This window comes from Nothoprocta perdicaria, unplaced genomic scaffold (assembly GCF_003342845.1).
Source record: "Nothoprocta perdicaria isolate Ctin4 unplaced genomic scaffold, notPer1 scaffold_213, whole genome shotgun sequence".
Taxonomy (NCBI): Eukaryota; Metazoa; Chordata; class Aves; order Tinamiformes; family Tinamidae; genus Nothoprocta; species Nothoprocta perdicaria.
In genome coordinates, this window is record NW_020455350.1 from 121,738 (window position 1) to 142,923 (window position 21,186).

Genomic DNA, 21,186 nt, shown 5'->3' on the forward strand with positions numbered 1-21,186 from the left:
CGGCTCCTCGCTCCCGCAGCCCGGCCCCAGCCGCTTCCGGCCCGCCCTGGCCTCGCTTCCGGCGGCGGGCGGCTGCGTGCGCGCGCCGTTGGAAACGGCGGGGCGGGCGGCGGGGCCGGGCCCCGCTCCCTGACCGGCCCCGCTCCTCCAGCGGCCGCCGCTCCCCGCGCAGCAGCTCCCGCCCGCAGAACAGGGTGTAGGCCGCGGCCAGCAAGGCAGAGGCATCACTTGAATAAAACTGTGCGCTCAGTTTACGCCCACGTTCTTGAACGTGAACCAGACGCTGCCGTCTCCTTACCGATACCTTACACTCGTTACAGTGCATGCCTGCATTCAAATGTGCCATCTGGCATATTCATGCGCAGCGCTTGCTCCACAGTCAGTGCTATTTAATACTATGCCCGCTCAGGGTAAAGCTGTTTACAGCCATACTAAGTTACCAAATGCTTTCTGACACCTGCAGAGCAGCCTATTCTTCATCCCTAAAACATTAACTCCAAATTCTCCTAGGCCAAAGCTATTTTATAGCTTTGGGTTTTCCTTCCTGTCATGCAGGACCAGTGTAGATGATTACACAAAGCCTGGACACTTTCTAAAGAGAAACCATCCCCGGGACACGGTCTGGTAATTCCATACGGAACTTTACTATGCTGTGGAACTACTTGTATTTCCAAGGCAGCATCATTAATTAAGAACAAATACTGTTAAATGTATCCCCCAAGCAAACACAAAGCTACCTGAAATACAGCAGTCCATTCTCTTGCTTAAACAAGAAAAGTCCATAGTGTACTAGATATATTTAGACTTAAAATTTTAACAGGAATTTGGTTTCTTAAGTTCTTCTTCGGGGGTGTTTCCCCTTCTGCCCCACTTACATTTAGAATAGAAGCCATCTAGCCAAAAGACTAGTTTCCCTTTTAAGGCAGCTTCTATTTAAAAATGGGCAGTAGAAAGGAAAAACAAATTTATTATCACTGTGATTATGCAATCATGCTGAATATTCTAGGGAGGCGAAAATGCCTCATGTAATAAATTAATTCAACAGTAATATAAAAGTATGAGGTTCTCTACCAAGTTTCTTACCTGCTCTTGTTTTCCAGCTCAATTTGACATGGCATACTAAAATGATATCTCAAAGACAATTTATATTATACAGTTGCATGATCTGAATAACACGGCAGTTGTATGGAGGGATTATCAGAACAAGGGCATTTATATAAGCTTTCAAACAAGCTAAGGTGCAAAGCCTCAAGGTAAATATTGATATTTTTTCCTCTCTAAGCACTTATGTTTAAATATTTCATTTCTGCCACAGTCTCGTTATGGCATACTGCCCTGAATACCCAGTGACAACATACATACATAGTTAGCTAACCAACAACGTTCCCCGTATGTCATTAATCTGAGCATCATGTTACGTTTTGTAGACGTGGCACGACACTAGCATTAAACACGTGCACACTTCCATGTTTCTAGACAGTAAAATGTGGTAATTTAAAACTGCTTTTTAAAAGCTTTTCCTACTTTTTTATTACTTTTGGTACTATGCAGTATTTACAGTTGTGCCCTATCCTCAGCATCCTACACCATAACCATATTTTACTACAAGTGACAAACAGTAGCATTAGTTAGAATAATGGCTAAGCCGAGAATTTACTACTTCACCCAAAGTCTTGTGTTTGGAAGAAGAAAACGTGTCAAAGCACTTGCAGGAACCAGATGCTATACTGAGCTCCTTCCTATTTCAACCACAGCTGATTTTTTTAATCTTCTACAAAACCGGTTTTTAATATGCCACAACTCCTCCTAAGTACTGATTCCTTATTTACCTGGATATTCAAACACTCCTGTTTAAGCTTTACACGTCTTCATCATCCTGATGACCCTCATTCTTCCTTCAGTCTCCTTAGGAAAGCAAGAATACAAGCTTATGTCTAATTCATTAATAATATAGTAGATTAATATACAGCTTTAATGGAGGGCAAATGACACTTAGCTGAAATTTCACAACTTGGTCTTTCACTGAAGAATCTAAACAAGGACATTATAACATTACAAGGCCTCTGTTGCATCTTCCTTGTTTAAATTTGAATGACAAAGCTGGAATGCTGCATTAGCAAAACAAAAAGCACACAAAGTTCACTCTTCTACAAACCTGGAATGAGTTTGAAATCCTATCGAACTTGGAGGATTTTTGTTAATGGTGATGCAAAGTTGAATAGGGGAGAAAGGGGAGATGATTTCTTAGGGTCCATGAAGTTGCAGGAGAAAAAGACAAAACCCCAGAAGATGAAGGTTGCCACATGTAAGTATGCGAAACAAAACAGCCTCATGCAAAGTCAAGCACAATTTAAAATAACATCTGAGCATTACACTTTTTAAAAAAAGGAACATTTTTGTCGTGTTTGGTATTACAAGGATATAAAAGAACACATTAAGAACACATCTGTATTGGCAGGCTTTAGAGACCTGATGCAACTCAGGAGGTAGTTTAGAATAACAAAATATGGCTGTATATTTAAAAACTCAATGCCTAATTTATGAATATTTTAGTTCTTGATTCAGAAAAGTTAAATAAAAATCACATGCTGCACAAAACTCCAAAAAAGTCAGCCCTTAAATCAAATATATACATTTTTAATATCTGAAATATTTACACAGTGGAACCTTTACACGATCCCATTTGTTAAGAACAGTGTTTTCAAGTGTCCTCTCCAGATACAAAGAACTAGTAACTCAAGGTCACAGTTATGTTTTCTGAACAGGTCAACCTGTATCCTTCAGTTAAATACAATATAGAGATACCGAAACAGCTTTACTTAATTTGTTTGCTATTAAGAATTGTGTTTAAAAATTAAAAATGTTTTGAGATGGTTTGCTCCCTGGAACACAGTCATCCTGCAATCAAAACCGCTCATAGCACATCATTAATTTGACTTCTTACCTGGGTATGAGATAAAAAATGCAGTGTACAGTACATCTCATCATTTATATTACATCAGCCTATTTATAAAAACTCACACAGATGAGGCAGGAAAGAATTACCCTCTTTTCTTGGGCACGAGTCTGCTTACAGTACAATTAAAGAAAACAAGAGTCAGGGCTGGTTCAACAGTACGCTTAAAAACAAGACTTCAGCTTTGTCAACTGCTGCTGTTCAGTGACATTCTCCAAACTTTCCAAACAAGTACTTTTTCTAAATTCTAAAAAAACAAAAATAGAAAATAAAATCTGATTATTTTGGAAACAGTACGGATAAATAGGAAAGGGCTAAAATGAAATTGCTCAGGAACAAATCCTAAGTTAAATTAAAAAAAAAAACAAAAGCACATTAAATAGTGCTCGTTGAAGTCCTGCTCTTGTTCTAACTGAGCAAACAATAAAAAAACCTTTTGCAATTTGCTCTTTCTAAGGAAGAAGCAAAGCCTCCGCAGGAGAGGCTCCGTTTCCAGCTGCATTAGTAATTCTAAGTAGGCAAAGTACCGAGACTCTTGTTGATTCAAGTCAGGATAAAAAGTCTATGGGAACTCTTTTTCCAGAGTCAGGTAAGGTGACACAGAAGAGTTTTGTGTAAAGCAGCTCAAACCACTTGTTTTTCAATTGTGTTTTTGTCACTTCTTAAATAGAGGGAGGACAACCCAAAAAAAGGCTGGTAAGTCTCCAGTAAAACTATTTGTCTGTAAGTGATATAGTTCCCCATTAAGTGCAAATGTTTTGCAAAACGGGCAACTTTTTAATATTTACAGAATCAGAACAGCATAACGAGATTACCAGAGAGCATGTACAGTAGCTGCAGCTTATAAAACATACCGGTAATTGTACCTGGTGAATTATAAAGAGAACCAATGCAGGATTAAGATAACTATAACCAAGAAGGGGAAAGGGGGCAGAGGACAAAAAATTTCACATTTTCTACATAAAAAAATACAGGTCTCAAGTCTCTGAGAACAGAGAAATTTCAAAGTCCTTGAATGATGGGGAAAAAATTGAAATGGAACCCTAGAAACAAGGAGCGTGTTTTATTTCACTAGACCAATCTTCTTGGCTTCTGTTTCATATATCAACAATCTCCACATTTTGACTATGAAAACTTCAGCTTCTTCATCCAGTACCTGTAAGAAATGCACATTTTTAAGGTCATGATGATGTTCCAGTTATAGGGACTAACTCCAGTCACAGCAGAAAGTTTATCAGTTGTGGTCAAAAGAAGATGACTAAATGTGTGGGGAGCGACCATTTTCTACCAATAAACAAGATAGAAGTTGGATTCACCCACAAGTGAGGCATTGCAGAAAAGTTAAATGCAGGACCCAGACAAACTTGCTGATCACCAAATTTGGCCGGGCTCAAGTAAAGTTGTTCTAAAATGCAGCACTGTTATGGAACAGAAATACCACTACCTTGATCTCCAAAAATAGCCATAAGAAGAGGTTTGGGTAAAGTATAAAAACAGGACAAATACATAAGATGTTTTTCCTTAACTCTTTCCTAGGTAAACCTGTTTTCAGCTTAGGGATTTCCTTGCATACCAACTTATTTAAGTACCTATTAAACTAAGTAAACACTTTCTTGAAATTATCCATGCTTCTCTTCAACACATGTTAGCTTTTAACATGCACATCATCTCTCAGGAAGATTCCCAGGTCACCTACTAGTCAGACCAAGAACCACCTACTAACTTCTGTTATGAATTTAGCTCCTAAAGCGACGCCTCTGAGCTTTCAGAGTGAAGAAAGTGAAGACTTCCTATCCACCTCTCAGTGAACAAAAAAAGGAGAAACAAAAGCCTAATTTCAGAGAGTTCACCCCTTCAACACCTGGCAAAATATTTCTGGAGAAGTCTACAGCTTTTGTCGATTACCTTGGGATAGACCTACTGAAACTATAATTATTAAAAAAAGTTGCAAGACTAGGAAGGGAGAAGCATTCAAACTTCTGATACAGAACTTTGATGACTGAGTCTTCTCTCTCCTGCTAAGAGCAGCATTTTGCAGTGCTCTTTTCTGAACACTGAGACTTTCTGAAACTAAATTATCTTCTATGTAGATACCATAATGGCAAAGCCATCCAAGTGCGAGGACAACATGTTTAATAAAGCTGTTTTCATATCTACCTAAAGAGCACACATGTTCTATCAATGTGAAATGTGTGTGTTATGCACTCCAACTATTTCACAAAATTCACTGTTAGCATCAATGTAACACAGAATGTATATGAAGTTATACAATTTCTGCTTACCATGGCAACATCATCCAGTATGCTCTGTGGTGAGCTATGAGCCATAACCTGAAAGAAATAAATGTTTCGGGTTTGAAAACTGAAAGGAAACCATAAAAACATTCTCAACATGAACTAGATCATTACTACCCAAGGATTTAGAATGCTTTGGAGATTTAATATGATTTTAGCAAATACAAAACATTTATTTCCAAATCATGAGTTCACAGTAAAGGCTAGGGCAAAACTAAAGCATATTAACTTCCATTGCAGTACAAGTGTTGCAGCTCACTGCCAGGAAGCAACTTCCAGCAAGCCCCAATGAATCAACAAGAATCCCGCTGACTATTCTTGCATCTCCAATTGCGCTTTCCCAATTTAAGGAATGAGCACCCCTTCCTTCAACAGTGAACTCTTAATTACTTTTCAGAATTGAATTTTCTGCCTGTCATTTAAAGTATTCTAATGCTTTATTTCGGAACCAAGCAGTCTAAGACTACAGGCTAACATTCCTTCCCCCCGCTCCAAATAATTTACAACTTGGCAAATATTAAACCTCTGCCTTGTGTTAGCCACCTGCACCCACAAAACTGTTGCCTGGTCTGCCTCTCAGAGTAGCACTAAAAAAGGGAAACTGAGTCAAGTCATGATGAACGCAAGTACCACGAGAGCTGAAATGAATTTTTGAAACCCTCTGCTTCTGAAACAGTTATAAAGTTATGCTGATTTAAACAACTTATTAGCGTTTTAGTTGTCATTTGATGGAAGAATCTATGCAAAATTTAATTTGAAAAAGTCACAAAAAGACAAAAATTAGAGACTTGGAGTCTCAGAGTGACTTTGTATGCAGAATTCAAGACGTTAGTATTTGCTTGCCAATAAAGCAATAACAACAACTAAAAAAACCTTTCTAAAGAATTGATCCACTTAATCTAGAAGTAATGTAAAATATTGGCACGCCCCAACCCAAATTTTTATATATACATTCTATTTTTGTTTGAAATAGGAATGGCTAATGAGATATTAGCTCTGAAAACCAACGATGAAGCTATCACTGTAACAGCTGCTTTGCCAACCTCATCAATGCAGCAAACAGAAGTATCTAACAGATAACAGCATCTGGCATGCACATATAAAGCACCTATCTTGTAAATCTTTGGGTACATACTAGTTCCAAGTATGTCGAACAATACCATGAACTACAGAAAAGAAAACATACTGCCTTCAAACATTGATACTGCAGTCATTGTTGTTGCTTAAATTGGGAGCAAAAAACAGACTAAAAAAATACATATATTAACCTTAGAACAAACGAAGTCAACTAGCGTAGCTTCTTCTTCACCAATATATTCTATTATTTTCTTGTTGATCCACGGCCTGATTCGACGTTCCATTAATGTCTGAAAGAGACAGAGGGGAAAAAAAAGGTTTTCATATTCTTTGTTGCTCTGAAAGGACAGCTAGGAAGATACTAGAAAGAGCCAGCTGTAAGAGCCAAACACTAACACGGTTCGACGTGCCATGTCGACGTGTTCAACTAACATGGCTAGTGAAAAATGTGTCTCAATAGCAACTGCTAGATTGAAGGCAGGGATTTGGTGACAATAATTGTTTTTGTTAAATATGGAAGTCATTCAAACATGTTTTCAGAGGATTCTTTTCCCCGTCCATGATGCTGTTAAGACAATTTATGGCAGCAGTTCTGGATTATAACTTATTTTTGAAGAATTAATAATGTCCATGGAAAAGAAATACAATGATGGTACTTGATTACATTCGACACTGCTGCTTTAATCCATTCTGGTTCCAGGTGTGTTTGCTCTTTATTAGTTGCAAGGATTGTTTGGGAAAGTTAGGCTTTTATCACAATGATCAAAGCAAAGCAACTTACTGAATCCACAATCGACCAGTCAAGAGGATAAGCAAAGAGCTCTGGTTTTGCTGTGGGAATCTTCTCAATAAGACTCTTAATATGCTTTCGTTTTTCTTCTGTATTGACACTGCCTTTGAGGTTGCTTTTATCCTCATCTCCATAATCCAAGGGGACAAGTTTCCTTTTCCGGGGCACATCATCACTGTCTTCATCATCAAATTTATTGAAAACACTATCCACAGCAAGCTTTTTCCTTTTTACAGCGTTGGGCTGGTTAGGGCTATTGCAAGCACCTACAATTCAAACAGAATAACAAATTGATAAAGCTATCTCTGAAACCAGTCTGCTTTTTGCAAACTCCAGAAAGATGGGACTGCATGTTGAATGTCTAGTACCGACATTTTAATCTCTCAAATTTTGTTACAAATGACAGAAGAGGCAGAGATCATAATCTCAGCTGAGCTTTTTTTCAAAATTAATGGAAGACAAGGCCTTTTGGTCCTTTATCCTGAAGCCAACTAGCACGCTCAGTGAGGAGGGGAATTACAGCCTGAGTTCAATTCTTAGGAAACACAGATTCTTAGTAAACACAAAAGAATTGAAACATTATGAAAGACAGAGCTTTAATCTGTTAACCTCATAAGAGACAGGCTCCCTTCACTCAAGATCTAATACAGGTGAACTCGAACTGTGGTGGTGGTGGTATAATTCCAATTAATAAATGCACAAGCCTTCTAGAAGGCAATTAATTAGTCCTGTTGCTCAGAATATTTTTCCTTTTTTTTTCTTTTTATTTTTTATTTCTAGAAAGCCGCTAACAAGCTAAAGAACTCCAGACTCGGGCTCTATTTGCAGTTCTGTGATCAGCTGTGCTACTTCAAGGCAGGAAGAGGTTTTTCAATTTTTTTTTCAATTCTTTCAATTTTCAATCCTTCCTCCCCTGCCCCCCTCCCAAAAGAAGCTTTTTTTTTCCAATTTTCTTTGTTTAAAAAGCTCTTTTGGAATAAATATGAGAAGTACTTAGGGGTTTAAATCTAAAATGTGCTTACGTTACTAAATGAAGCTTACATTACTATATTACTTACATTACTAAGAAGTATCAATGGATTTTAAGAGAGGTATTTAGAGCTCTATTAATGTGAAAAATTAGTGGAAATAATTAATTCCAGTTCCCTGATGGAATATTCTTAAAAAGTTAATCCCTAAGCATGCCAGAACTCGCCTCCCTTTCACACCTCCAGGTTTTGGGAGTGCAGAGACCTAACACACACAAAAAAAACAAAACAAACAAACAAACCCCCCACACGTACAACTATCTAGTTAAAAAAATCTCAAAAACGCCATAAATTTGGAAAACTGACTGGCTACTCAGCTTGACTTTTTTCATTCTGAACCTGTATAGAACATTAAAATAAAAGGAAACTTACCCAATTTGAGGCTAAGTCCTATTTTAGGCCGATGCTCCTCCGGCTGCTGTTGATCAGGTGAATTTTCGTGAGGAATGATAATGCCACATGGAGATTCATCACCAGGTGTGTTAGGGGTTGCATTTCCACTAGCAGAAGAAACAGACGGGGCAGAACTGATGGGTCGTAAAGTTGGTTTAAGGCAGGGTTTTTGCTCAGGTTCCTCCTCTTCTTCCTCTGGCTCTTCTCTTTTTTCCTCTTTTTCCTGTTTTTCCTCCTCCTCTTCCTCAGACTCCGGCTCTTGCTTGATTTGTGGCTGCCTGCGCCTTTCAGCCTCCTGCTCCATCTTCAATTAAGCAAGTAGGGGAGGGGAAAGAAAAAAAAAGAAAATAAAAAGCTTTCTTAAAGACAGAACTATTTAAAAGAACCTAAAGACTCTCCTTTTCTTAAATAAGTCCATGTTAGACTAGACAAATACATTCAACTATTGCCATTAATCCAACTCTATTTTTTTTTAATGCCACAAATATAGATCTGAAAAAAAGAGATTTTTGTTTTGTTTCCATTGTTCTTACTTGCTCCACCCCCTAAAAAAACTTATAAAATCAGATTTTGTTTATTCAGTGATATCAGATACTGGTATCACTGTAATGCCAAGGGACTACTACTTTCTTTCTTTCCTTTTGGATCAGACCAACAGCTACTTACTCTCTGGAGTTCTGCATCTGGATCTGGGTGTCCTTCTGCCAGGAGGCGCTGCCGAATTTCTTCCAGTTCTTCCTTTTCTCTTTTCCTATCCCGTTCATCTGCTTCCATCTCTTTCTCCCTGTCTCGTAGCCTCTTCTGAAGAGCACTACCCCTACAAAAGGGACAGAATTCATACTTAAACAACATTCCAGTTAAACACATATGACAAAGCAAGAAATATGCAGTATAGATGCATCTCTCATTAAATAAAAATAAAATCCATAAGAGCATCAAGAGTCCTCCATTTTCTGTTAACATAAGAATCTAGGATAACAGTTCTCTATGTAACTATACAGTATTTGTTGCATCATATTAAACAGATGTACAGAATATGACTACTGATTTCCTCAACTGGGGTTCTTGAAAGAACCTATTACAATAAATCATTTTGATTCACATTTTAGTTATGCCTATGCTTTTACTCCTTCCTCTACAAGCCCCCTTGTTTTGGAATAAGACTGTCTATTACTCTGCTTCGAGTTAAGCAATAGGAAGCAGCAGCTACCACTAAGCATCACTAAGCAGTTGCAGTAAGGAGTTTCCTTTTTCCCTCTGCCACTTACCGAGTGACTCAGAAACAAGTCAGTTATATGACCCCTACATCAAAAGAATCTTGCAAATGGTAACTCCACTTGTGGAGTTACCTGTGCCAATAAATCCCACAATTTTGATAAAATAGACAACGACAAGTTTCTTATTGGTGATCAACTGAAGACGTACCTGTAGTACTTTGGATCATCTCTGTCATCATCATAATCTTCTAAGAATTCTTTTAACCGTTTGGCTTCTTTTGCCTGCAAGGATTGAGGCATAAGTAATGCTGCTAAATGATATTTGTCTTTCTGACAATTTACTAAAGCTACTAGCTAATTTATTTAATATATACTAAAATACAAACTAAAAGCACGGATTTTTTCCAGCCAGAAAAACTGAAAGACTTTGAAATGACATAAATCTTCTTAGAATCTATCTGCTTGCTCTTGTATGTTCTATAGCATATAGTACATCTGTTACATCTACTGCTATAATCTCCCTGGTTTGCACAGTGTTATTTTATCATTAACATTTCAAAAGGTTTTTAACGGCTTTTTTGTTTCCTTTTTTTGTCCTAAAGAGGATGAGCGTCACCATCGTTTAAAAGAAGCTTTAAGGCTTTTAAGACAAAACTGTACAGAAGTCTCAATCTTTCAAAGGTAACATTTCAGACAGAACTTCCAAGTGTTACTTCAATAACTGATAACTTCACAGGGAAGGAAATATAGACAGAAATTTACTCAGTGCTTAGATATTACACAAGATGCAGGCACATGAGCAGCTTACAAGAAGTCTGCCCTAATATACATAGAATGGGATAAAGATTTGCTAAAATCTGACAGAAGTATAGGTCACAGATGTATTAAAACACGATGATCAAAACCACAGTATTCTGTAGTCTTGTGATACTCATTCTTTTGCCTCTGCAACACCCATGCTGCTATATTTTGTCTTCCAGACTTTCAGTAGTACTTCAGCTTCTATCAGACATCTTCTGTGACAAGTCTATTAACTCAAGTCTATAAAAGCATATGCAGCTATGCCAAGTCAGAGCCCTATCGCTATCTATAAAGAAAGCATCAGAATGCTCCAATCTAAATAGGGCATAAAGAGAAGGGGAAGCCCTACCATTTCCCTTCTTCTTTCTTCCTCCCTTTCAGCCTCTTTTTCATATTCTCGACTTTTCTTCCGTTCTCTGATTTCCCAGTTTTTAAGACGCTGTAACAGAAGAAAAATAAATACAACAATTTCAAAAACATTAAAAACAGCTACAGTATACAGAAGGGTTTAGGTAAAAAACATTTCACCGAAATTAGCAAGTTTATAATTTTGAACATTGGAATTAAAAAGTCTGACATTTTTCTGAGATTTATTTACTGTGTTCCAACTGGTACAGTCATGGGATTAAAAATGTATTTAGGAAAAAGAAAGAGAGAAGAAAGTGTTGTATCGTACACTAAAAGAGTCTTTATCACTCATCAGAAGTAATTCTTTTCCCCAGGGAGATGTAGAAATAAATAAAAAATAAAAAATTACCTCTTGATACGCAGCTTCTTTTTCCCGCAGTTTTCTCTCTAGCTTTCGGCGCTCATAGGCATCTTCTTCATCTTCTTCTCGATCTCTCTTCTTATCCTTTTCTCGTTCTCGTTCCCGCTCTCGTTCTCTCTCCCGTTCTCGCTCTCGCTCCCTTTCTCGTTCCCGCTCTCGTTCCCTTTCCCGTTCCCGCTCTCGTTCCCTTTCTCTGTCTCTGCTTTTTTCTCTAAAGAACAGAAAAGGTCCAAATTTAAGTATTGGGTGTCCAACTCCACTCACAAATGGAATGCATTAATGCACTGTTTATAACATCTTCCAAGTTATTTTTCTGGTGCAATTGTACAATACAATTAGCCAACACATCAACTGTGATAACACTTCTAATATATTCAAGAATTGTTTATCCACAGGTAGTTGTTTGAGCAATCTGATCATCAAGAAGGGACCTCTACAGAAACCAAAAATGAGTACATGGCAGCTCCCAGAGTGTGTTAATGGACAGTTGATTTAGGTGAAAAACACTTAAGAAAAAAAAAAAAGTGCACTTAAATCCTTCATGTTTTTAGGGCTTCCAGGCACTAGGACCTTTCAACTTAAAGTGATAGTTATTTTTCCTCTGCTAAAGAGGAAATTATCTAGAGCCTGACTAAACAAGTTACAGTTTCAGAGCGAAAGTGGAAGCTTCTTGCTAAATACACACGTATGCATGCGTCAAGAAACAAAAACTGCTTAATCTAGAGATAACTAGCTTAAGCAGCCAAAAGATAACAGTGGCAAAAAAAGAACCTCAAGTAGGAATATCACTACCCATTACAGACAAGAAGAAGATTCTAGAGAAAATGGCACATTTGAGTCACAGCTGGTTGGCTGGAGGAAAAAAAAAAAAAATCAAGTATTCTTCAGATCTACATAAATGCAGCGTTTCCCAAAATCTGACTTCCTGCTTTTATACTGATCTTCTGGATAAGATTGTCTTTTGAATGGGCAATCATCAGCGGAACTATATGTACTGAGTGCTAGGAAAAAGTGAAGCAGCCAGACGGCAACTCTGAGGCACCGACCTTGATCGACTCCGATCCTTGGTGCGATCCGAGCTCCTCTCGCGGTCTCTGTCGCGGTCTCTGTCGCGGTCTCGTTCCCGGTCTTTAGTTCGGTCACGATCCCTATCTCGTTCTCGTTCACGTTCCCGTTCCTTCTCCTTCTCTCGTTCACGTTCACGCTCCCTTTCTCTTTCACGCTCCCTCCTTTCTCGTTCACGCTCCCGTTCCCTTTCTCTTTCTCTGCGTTCTTTTTCAATTTCCTGTCTTTCTTTCTCCTTTTTGCCTTTTTCCTCCTCCAGTTTCTAAAAACCAACAAGAGAACTTTCATAGTTAATTTCACAGCTATAGGAATTGGATATTCCCGGCGCAACACACAAGGCTGGTAATGGAAATACCAAAACCGCCACCGATTTTCAAATATTACATAGGGTTTGGTGGGTAATTTTTTCTTTTTTTTTTTGGAACTTGTAAGTATGAAAACAAAATGCAGCAATCACAAGACTAGATTTCGTGCAAAAGCATAGATCTACATAGACCAGCAATCTCCAACCTTAGCAGGGCAGGGCTGGCCTGGCCTTGTATTACAAGTTGACTGAACTGGACATACACAGTGCACTGCCAATCATGGTTCAGGTGGGCAACAAATTCCATAGGTGAAATAAGTCACTTGGGTACAAGCAAAGTGAGCTTTTAGCTGACAAAATTAATTCTGTTCAACTAGAAAGAAAAAATATATTTGAGTGGAATGCTTACTGGAACAGTGAATTGTTTCCCAAGAAGTCTTGGCAGACCAAAACCATCCTATATGAAAACTTGGGTAAAGAAATTTATCCACTTACACGTGGTGCATGTGGTTAAACAATGGAGAGAGCTGCAACCTTTCCCCTTTTCCCCTCCCTAAAAAAAAATGTCTAACTGTTCACTGGTAAGAACTGGACTCTGCAGAATGGAATCCTTAACTTCCACCACTGCAAGATGGAGAGAGTTAAAGAGGGGAAAAAAGGGAAAAAAAAAAAAAAGAGGTTGGAAATAGCTCTTCTGAAACACAGAAACTAAAGGGTTACCTGCTACAGTTCTAGCAAAAATTGTATAAAATTGCCATTTTTTTCAAATAAAAACTGTTCCTATGACCAGAATTCCTATAAGACAATAGAAAATACATCAACAGAACGATAGATAAATCCATCCTTGGAAGCAATTGTTATGTGTTAACTTACAGATGCTGTGCTAGGACATGGACCGCCAACACTGGATTAACCTTGCCTATAAGCTATGTTTCTGGGAGGAAGAGCAAGTACACGGTTCACAAATATACCAAATAACAACCAAATACACCAAATTTCAACCTGATGGATGTCATAACACCCTTAACACCACATTTTTGAATGTATTTTGAACAGAAAACACAGGTTAAATCCCCTTTGGTTCCACGTTTACCACCACTGAAATGAAATTAAAAACCGGAACAATGAAACAGCATTTTCTCTCTTTTTTTTTCTCTTTCTTTTAAACAAAGCATTTAAGACAACTTTAAAAAGCAATCTTACCTAATGCGCGTTCTTCTGCCATAGGCCAGGGACCAGAGAACCAACAGAAATAAAGCTAATTCACTAGCAATCAATGTATCCAGTCAAACTACACTGCATTGATAGCACAATACAGGCAAACTGATGTTGGATACATTGAAATCACAAAAGGAAAAAGGGACTAAAAATGGCAGGAAATTGGTAGAAAACTGGTATGAAAAACAAAACTTAAATTCTACAGGATATACTGGACTGAAAACCAGTTCCTATGGGATTATATTTTCCAAGAGCTTTGTGTGTTAAACCTTTGTATGGTCAGGTGTTACACTAAGCTGCCAACTTCTAAAAATCCAACTTACCTCAAATTTCATATTAAGAAAAGCTTATATGCTGAAGTGGTTGATACTTACAGGTTATCTTAAGATGTTCCAATAGAAATTTCTTTGGTTGAACTTCTGCTTTTTTAGCACTCTCTTTGCTCACAGTGAGAAAAGAAAATTTCTCAAGAGAGTGATTTTTAATATATATATATATATATTTGTAAATATATGCACAAAAAAACTTGGTCTTTTAAATCCATTTTGTAGGTCCACTTTCTTAAAATCCAATTGAAAAAAAATGCTCTCTTTTGTAATCAAAGCCTCACCTCAGCAAATTCTATCAACCTAAACAAGAAAATCTGAAAGGGTGATGGGATGGGAACGGTATCAGATAAACTGAAGCAATGAAGAGAAATGAACAGGTAAAAGAATTATAAATCTTACCTTGAGCTCTCTTCAGACTCGTCCGTGCTGTAAATGGACGCCCCCTGCAATGCTGATACCCTGACAGTCTGTGGTTATTGTTTTATAATCTCATACCAAAAACATGCAAAGGTTCACTGTGCTCACTAGCCAGCTGCATGAGATTCAACAGCCCCTTTTAAACATCACATCCAATATACACAATGACTGCTTTATGCTGATTTTTAATGGTAAGAGACCCAAAATAGTCCCCCAAATAATGCAGATTAAAGGCAATAAAATGCCTAACAGCTTCTGAAACAATGAAGCTTTTTTCTTTTTTTTTTCTTTTCTTTTTTTTTTTTCTTTTTTTTTTTTTTTTTTTTGGTTGCTTTTAAGCATATGACTTGTTTACATTTTATACCAGTGACTTTTAGGGCTTGGAATTAAACACAATTCTACTAAAATTCCACCAGTGACATTTCACATTCAACTACTGAGCTTCTCCAGCTGCTTTCTCCTAGATTTTTTCCCCTGCAGGTTTTTATTTCCAACTTAGCCAAGACAAAAACTCAATATATGTATTTCCAACAACATAACAGTCACTTGTGTTTACATTGATACAGCTGTGTGAAAACACGGTACCTCCCCACTAAACACACAAGGTAAAGGTGAATAACGCAGGCATACTTCACCTTGCTCTACCACGAACTTTTTCATTAATGTTGACTTGGGGTATTTTGAAATAAAAGCGTGTGCTGAAAAGAGGAGCTTGCTGATACGTCTCTGGGCTCCTCTCTTGGGGAAAAAGTAGTATCATCTTTAAGCTAAACATTTAGAATAAGAACATTACATGCATAGTTGTGTTCCACTGTCCATAAGTACCATTCTCCAAAGCAGACACATTCACAGCTGCACTAACATTAACAGAAGCTTCTATACATGAGAATCCTGAGGTGGGATCTGATGTGCACAAGCATTTCCAAGCCAGTTACCCCTTTGCATATTTTTCTGAGGGGGCATCCATAAGTATAAGAAAAAACAGAAGCTCATACTTACATCCTATTCCATGTTACTTTCCAAGCTGTGAGTTTCATCTTGCATTAGTCACCATATGATCTCTATCATAATGGTGGGGGTCAATGAATAGATTAGCTTAATGGGAATTTACAGTTCTTCCATGCATCTAAATTTTGGTAAGTCTGGTAACCACTGACCTAGTTTTAATCTTCCCCCACTCTTAACTTAGAACTATTAAAATAAAAGACTTAAATTTATTCAAGTTTCAATTCTTCATAAAATCTTGGATTATGTTATAAATCTACCTACAGAAACACACTCAAGTGTATGTCATACTGCAGCCCCATTTATTCTTTAGTTATAAATAGCTTGACTTAATGTATGTGTAGAAACTTAAGTTGCCTTTATTCATGTTAAAGTGAGATGACTGCAAAGTAATCAGTAGCAATCAAAAAATCTTAGCATAAAGATGAAAAGGGCCACTTTAACGTGGCATTTGTCTTTTGTTGACTTCTAAAGAACTACGTATATTAAACCTAATACAAACAGCATTTTAAGTGATATCGCAATGTACAGCTACATTTTTAACAGTGTTTTTCTGGATTTCGAAAAAGCCTAATTTGTATTAAGTGCAAAAACAAGAATACTACCTTGTGTGTGTCTCTGAATTTACTGATCTCTCTTGATATCAGGTCTCTTTTGTCTTCCTCCATTTCTATAGCATTTATATCCTCCTAAAAAACAAGGGGACAGGTGGAAAAGCATTAAAAGCCATCTGCACAGACACAGAAGAAAAAGAGAAAAGCTGAAGGTTAGAAGTTTTCAACCAGTCTTGTAAGAGATAAATAAAGTCCTTCTGCAGTACCAAACCTGACAGTCTGATGTTAATGAGTGAAAAAAAAATAAAAATAAAAAAAATCAGATGGACAAGAGTCACAAATCTGGCAACTAGCAGTAAACATAGTCATTGTCAAAGCCTACAATGTAAACGAACCTTGGTGATGAGTGGATAAGGTATCAGTGGGGCCACTGGAAATCTGCGGAAAATCTGCGGAAAAATCCACGGAGATTTTTTTTTTTAAAAATAGATTGCACACTACTCTGAAAAACAATGTTTTGTATGTTTGCACTATAAAGCAATATTGTATTGCTGTGTTCTCATTTCTTTGATTCAACAAAAATACAGAAGAACCTCGCTAATTCTCCCTTCTCTAAACTATTGAAATATAGAGTGAGTCTCATGTTAGTAAGACTTCACCAAATTACAAAGTATACTACAGCGTATTAGTACACTATAATAAAGTCATAAATAAGACTAAGCTACACTTGCCAAAATGAACAATCAGTGTATTTGTGGTGCATAAGTCTTGAATTTATTTACTCGCTAATTCGCAAAATTTGGTAAATTGCACCTCGAGCATCCTAGTAGTTAATGCGAATTAGCGAGGTTCCCCCATGCTTGAAATTGAAGAGAAAAACCAAAGACCAAAAAACAGATTCCACTCATTCTCATTTCCCCCCATACATTTTCATCTGCCCCACATCAGTCACGCCTATATCCAGAAGACCTAATCACAGACTCTGCTGCTAACACCAGCTAGAGCCTTCTTCACCCGGAGTCCTTCAGGGAACAGATCCCACCCTCCACACAGAGGGATCTGCATCCACCTTTCCCACTTCCTACCCCCCACCCATCAGTCCTTCTCCCCCCTCTCCTTTACGGGCAAGAGAACAATGAGCTAGGACCACCTCTTCACTCCCACCTCTATCCACACAGGCCAAACAGGGCAACCTTCAAGTTTCTTTTCCTCCTTCCCACTAGGGAAGGAAGGATGGGGTTTAATTTCAACCCACCAGTGCTACTTTTTAAAAAAGAGCATATTCATCTACTTGACTAGTTCAGGTCAGTCTCATTCTAGATCACACAGAGCTGGCAGAATCCCTCCATCCCAATAATATGCTCAGCACTTTCAAGACTGTGGTGGCCTCTTCCAGTTTTGAGCTGCCTCTCATATATACCATGAGGTCATATATGTACCCACAACACAATTAACATGGTTACAATGCTTGTTTAAAAAAATATACAGCTCACAGCATTAGACAATGACTCATTCTTCAATTCCCATCCAAAAAAGCATCTTCTCCCAAGAGAAGGGAGAGGAAAGAAACAAATTCTCAGCTCAGCACTCTCGTACCTCAGGTTAGCCATAGCTACCAATGTTGTGGAGGAGGGAGATGTACTCGCTCCCTGAGGGGGATGTGGCCTCTTGCACCACACGTACACCCCGTGGGCAGTTCAAACTGCCTTATTGCCTTGGAATAGGTACTTTGCAGAAGACTTAAGCGAATAAAAATCCTGGTAAACCAGTTCTCCAATCTCTTGTACATTAGGTGAGGCATGGCAGGCGAGAGAGCCAATGGTTAGAAACTTGGTTGGAAAAGCTAAGTCTGAGATTGCTCATTCTTATTCCCTCTTCTCAAGAGTTTGCTTTAATGCATTAAGACCATTCACAGAAGCAGGTGCTGCACCAGAACACTCATTTTTACCTAACTTTTTTTTTCTTTCTGTGGCACATTACACAATATAAGAAAACCAGCCGATCAACACAGCTCAATCGACATCTGTGTAAAGTGATTTTGTAAAGCAGTAAGATTAGAAGGCACCTTTCATCCCTCAAGGATTCCTCCAAAGTTTAAGCATACATACATACAACTACCGAAGCGCTTCTGCATTGGGTGAGACAGCAGCAGCCAAGTGAATCAAGGTGCACTACAGGAACGCATACAATAAGCAAGGAGAGGCAGAATTTGTCAAAACCCTCCAGAGCAAGCTCCTGCCATTAAAAAAAATGCCCTGGCATCCTTCAGTGCCAATGCAAGGTATGCAGGAACTCTTCAGTTGTTTTTAAAGATCTTGTCTGAGAAACCTACACGGGCGCTCAAGATACACCGATTACACTGCACTGAATTCAGCATTTCCACCTTCAGAAGGATGAAAGGTTGTTTGAAACCTGCCAAGATTCAAAAGTCTTGCACCAAGAAGTCTAGGTCCTTAGACCCCTAAACCATCCTGAAGGGAAAGTTTCTATGACTGACTAGATTTCAGCTTAAAACATGAAACTGCTGCTGACATCAATGCTTGTTGATTTTTTTCTCATCAGAAGTTTAGGCTTATAGTATTTGCACAAGGTTTGGCCCTTATATAAGGTGAGCTGAAGAAAAATCTGTTTTGTCCAAAATCAAAACACATACGTCCTCCTTCTTTTCCTTTTTCTTCTTCCTGGGATGAGAGTCAGATTCCTGGGAGGGGGCATTGAGCTCGTTGGAATATTCTCGTATTAAGACGTCAATGGCCCCTTTAATTATCTGATCTCTTCTCTTTGTTTCCTCATCCAGTGCATCCTCATCATCATTCGTTGTCTCTGGTCTGGAGTTCTAAGGGGAAAACGGCAAAGGAAGAGAAATCAACAAATTAAGAATATTAGTCTTATTTCAAAAGTTTATCTTTGATCATCATATTTACATGCCTGGAACATTTACTAATAACTTAAAAACAGCTTTTAGCTATGCAGTGTATTACTCAGATCTTTCAGCAGAGACAAGAGGTCACAGTTCTACATGTAGAATCACTGCAGAGAACAATTGCAGGATTGTAATAAAATAGAACAGATACATAGCGGTTAAATGGTAGACAAGAAAAGAGAAAGAGGACACACATTCATAAAGGTAATCACTGTAATTCAAGGGCTGGTCAAAAGTTTCTACCATCCTTTCTCCAGAGCTTTAAGACACTTCAACAGCAGTTCTTCAAAGCCTATTACTTTAGTGCCATGCAATACAAATATTTACTTCTAATTTTTAAGTTGCACCATGTAAAAGGAAAACTATAATAAAATAAACATTGTCAAAGAAAGTATTCCTCACATAACAAATACTTTCTTACTGTGGCTGATTAATTCCCAGTTTCTCTCACCTTTCTGCCCCTTTCAATGTTGTAGTCAGGAAGGAGAACAAACACAAAGCATCTTTCAGTGATGGCTACATGAAAGAATATAGTGTACTAACCTGCATGCTAAGTAAGCCTGCCCACTTCTCAATCCCTTCCATTCTTTAAAAAAAATGGAATCCTACCTGAAATCCAGCTGGGAATGCCGTCAAGCGATAGGTGGTGGGTGGGATGAGGGGGAGGAAAAGGTCTGATGGAGCAGCAGCTAAGAATGAGGGGGAAGGGAAGATTCAGTTGGAGCTGAAGAGGCTGCCAGGCTGGAGGAGCCAAGGAGGAGCAGGCTGAAAAGAGCTAGAAGCCAGTGACAGGGAGTGGAATTGAAAAGGACCAGGGAGAAGAAGTGATCAGGGAGAGGATCTAATTAGATCACGGTTTGCTTGGTGTGTCTCTAAGAAATTGCTTTGCAGCATATGCACTTAGTTTTCTAATAAAAGATTTCAGAAAGCTGCAACCTTGGAATCTCAGTGGCACCGGTAATAGCAGACACAAGTTAATTGAAAGGAACCACAGAGGTACAATAAAATATGCTTGATAAAAATTCCTCAGCAGCTCCAGCCTTTCTCTACTATCGAAAAGACACTTGCAGCTAATCTCACTTGTATTTGAAATAGGCATCTGTTGTCTTTGACAAAATGCAACTTCAAAGACACAAACAGCACCCACTGCTTTACTATACCCATCCTCAACCCAAAGGAGCACTCAGAAAACAAAATGTATGAGATATCCAAAAATTTCCCTGCTACTTTAACCTTGAGCACAGTCCCAGCTGTAAAGCATGGATATTACAAGTGATATCAAGAGGAAACAAGCAGGCCTAGAACAGAAGGGGAAGGCAAATCACACTTTTTCTCCTAATCTTGGTTAGCAGCTAATGTTTCATGCTCATGTACTTAGTATTCATTGCATTTAACCCCATATGCTGGGCAGACAGTCAGGAGTGCTTCAAGTCATCGCTATGCCTCTTGTTAAGCAAAAGGAAATGAAACTGTGTGTCCCCACTACATTTGACACAGCTTTAAGAGCAACTCTGATTTAGCTTTCTGAACAAGAACCTCTGTTCACTTTCACTTTACAGAAAGTAGCTGTTCTACGTGGTAAATATCTTACGGTATGTGAACAATCTTAAAATAGTTAAAGAGCAAACCCAACAACTAGATTACCAAGTGAGATGCATCATTTTAGAAAAGAAATTGATAAAATTGATTTCAATGCATATTCTGCAGCTTAGTATTTTTGTACTCCACTGTAATTTTTATATTCCAGAATATACAACAAGCATTACAAAAGTTATGAGTTAATAGATGAGCAGTGACCTATACCTGTCTTTTATCCCTAGGACACAAATGTACAAAAATATAGATATTTCCCCATCTACTAAACATGGGATCTGCCTGTAAGCTGTTCACTACGTTACAACTACACAGAATGACCTACTTCGAGAACATAATAATGGAAGGGAGAGAAAAGCACTGCAGGATGGAGGGGAGAAACCCTGATTATCTTCACATAGAGTTTACACTGTCTGCCACAGTAACAATGACTTGAGTTCATAAACTTTTAAT

General features: G+C 38.2%; 2 protein-coding genes across 4 annotated transcripts in view; both read right to left on the reverse strand.

Annotated features, from left to right (window-relative positions):
* The window catches only part of PSEN1 (presenilin 1), a 23,058-nt gene extending 21,203 nt beyond the window's left edge, over nt 1-1,855 (reverse strand). Inside the window, exon 1 of the mRNA XM_026038619.1 lies at nt 1,830-1,855. The gene's annotated coding sequence lies outside the window, so the exon portion shown is untranslated. The remainder of the gene's footprint in view (nt 1-1,829) is intronic.
* A 1,064-nt stretch (nt 1,856-2,919) lies between these two features.
* Nucleotides 2,920-21,186, reverse strand: part of RBM25 (RNA binding motif protein 25) — a 34,565-nt gene continuing 16,298 nt past the window's right edge. For 2 of the 3 annotated variants that reach the window (XM_026038612.1, XM_026038611.1), the window contains exons 7-19: nt 18,871-19,053; nt 16,613-16,666; nt 16,269-16,352; nt 12,372-12,652; nt 11,314-11,536; nt 10,906-10,995; nt 9,964-10,037; nt 9,205-9,355; nt 8,518-8,842; nt 7,109-7,383; nt 6,519-6,617; nt 5,239-5,286; nt 2,920-4,112 (exon numbers count right to left, since the gene is read on the reverse strand). In XM_026038612.1, coding sequence (XP_025894397.1) covers nt 4,020-4,112; nt 5,239-5,286; nt 6,519-6,617; nt 7,109-7,383; nt 8,518-8,842; nt 9,205-9,355; nt 9,964-10,037; nt 10,906-10,995; nt 11,314-11,536; nt 12,372-12,652; nt 16,269-16,352; nt 16,613-16,666; nt 18,871-19,053 — 1,980 coding nt within the window. In that variant the 3' untranslated portion in view covers nt 2,920-4,019. The remainder of the gene's footprint in view (nt 4,113-5,238; nt 5,287-6,518; nt 6,618-7,108; nt 7,384-8,517; nt 8,843-9,204; nt 9,356-9,963; nt 10,038-10,905; nt 10,996-11,313; nt 11,537-12,371; nt 12,653-16,268; nt 16,353-16,612; nt 16,667-18,870; nt 19,054-21,186) is intronic. The other variant, XM_026038613.1, reaches the window with a different exon arrangement.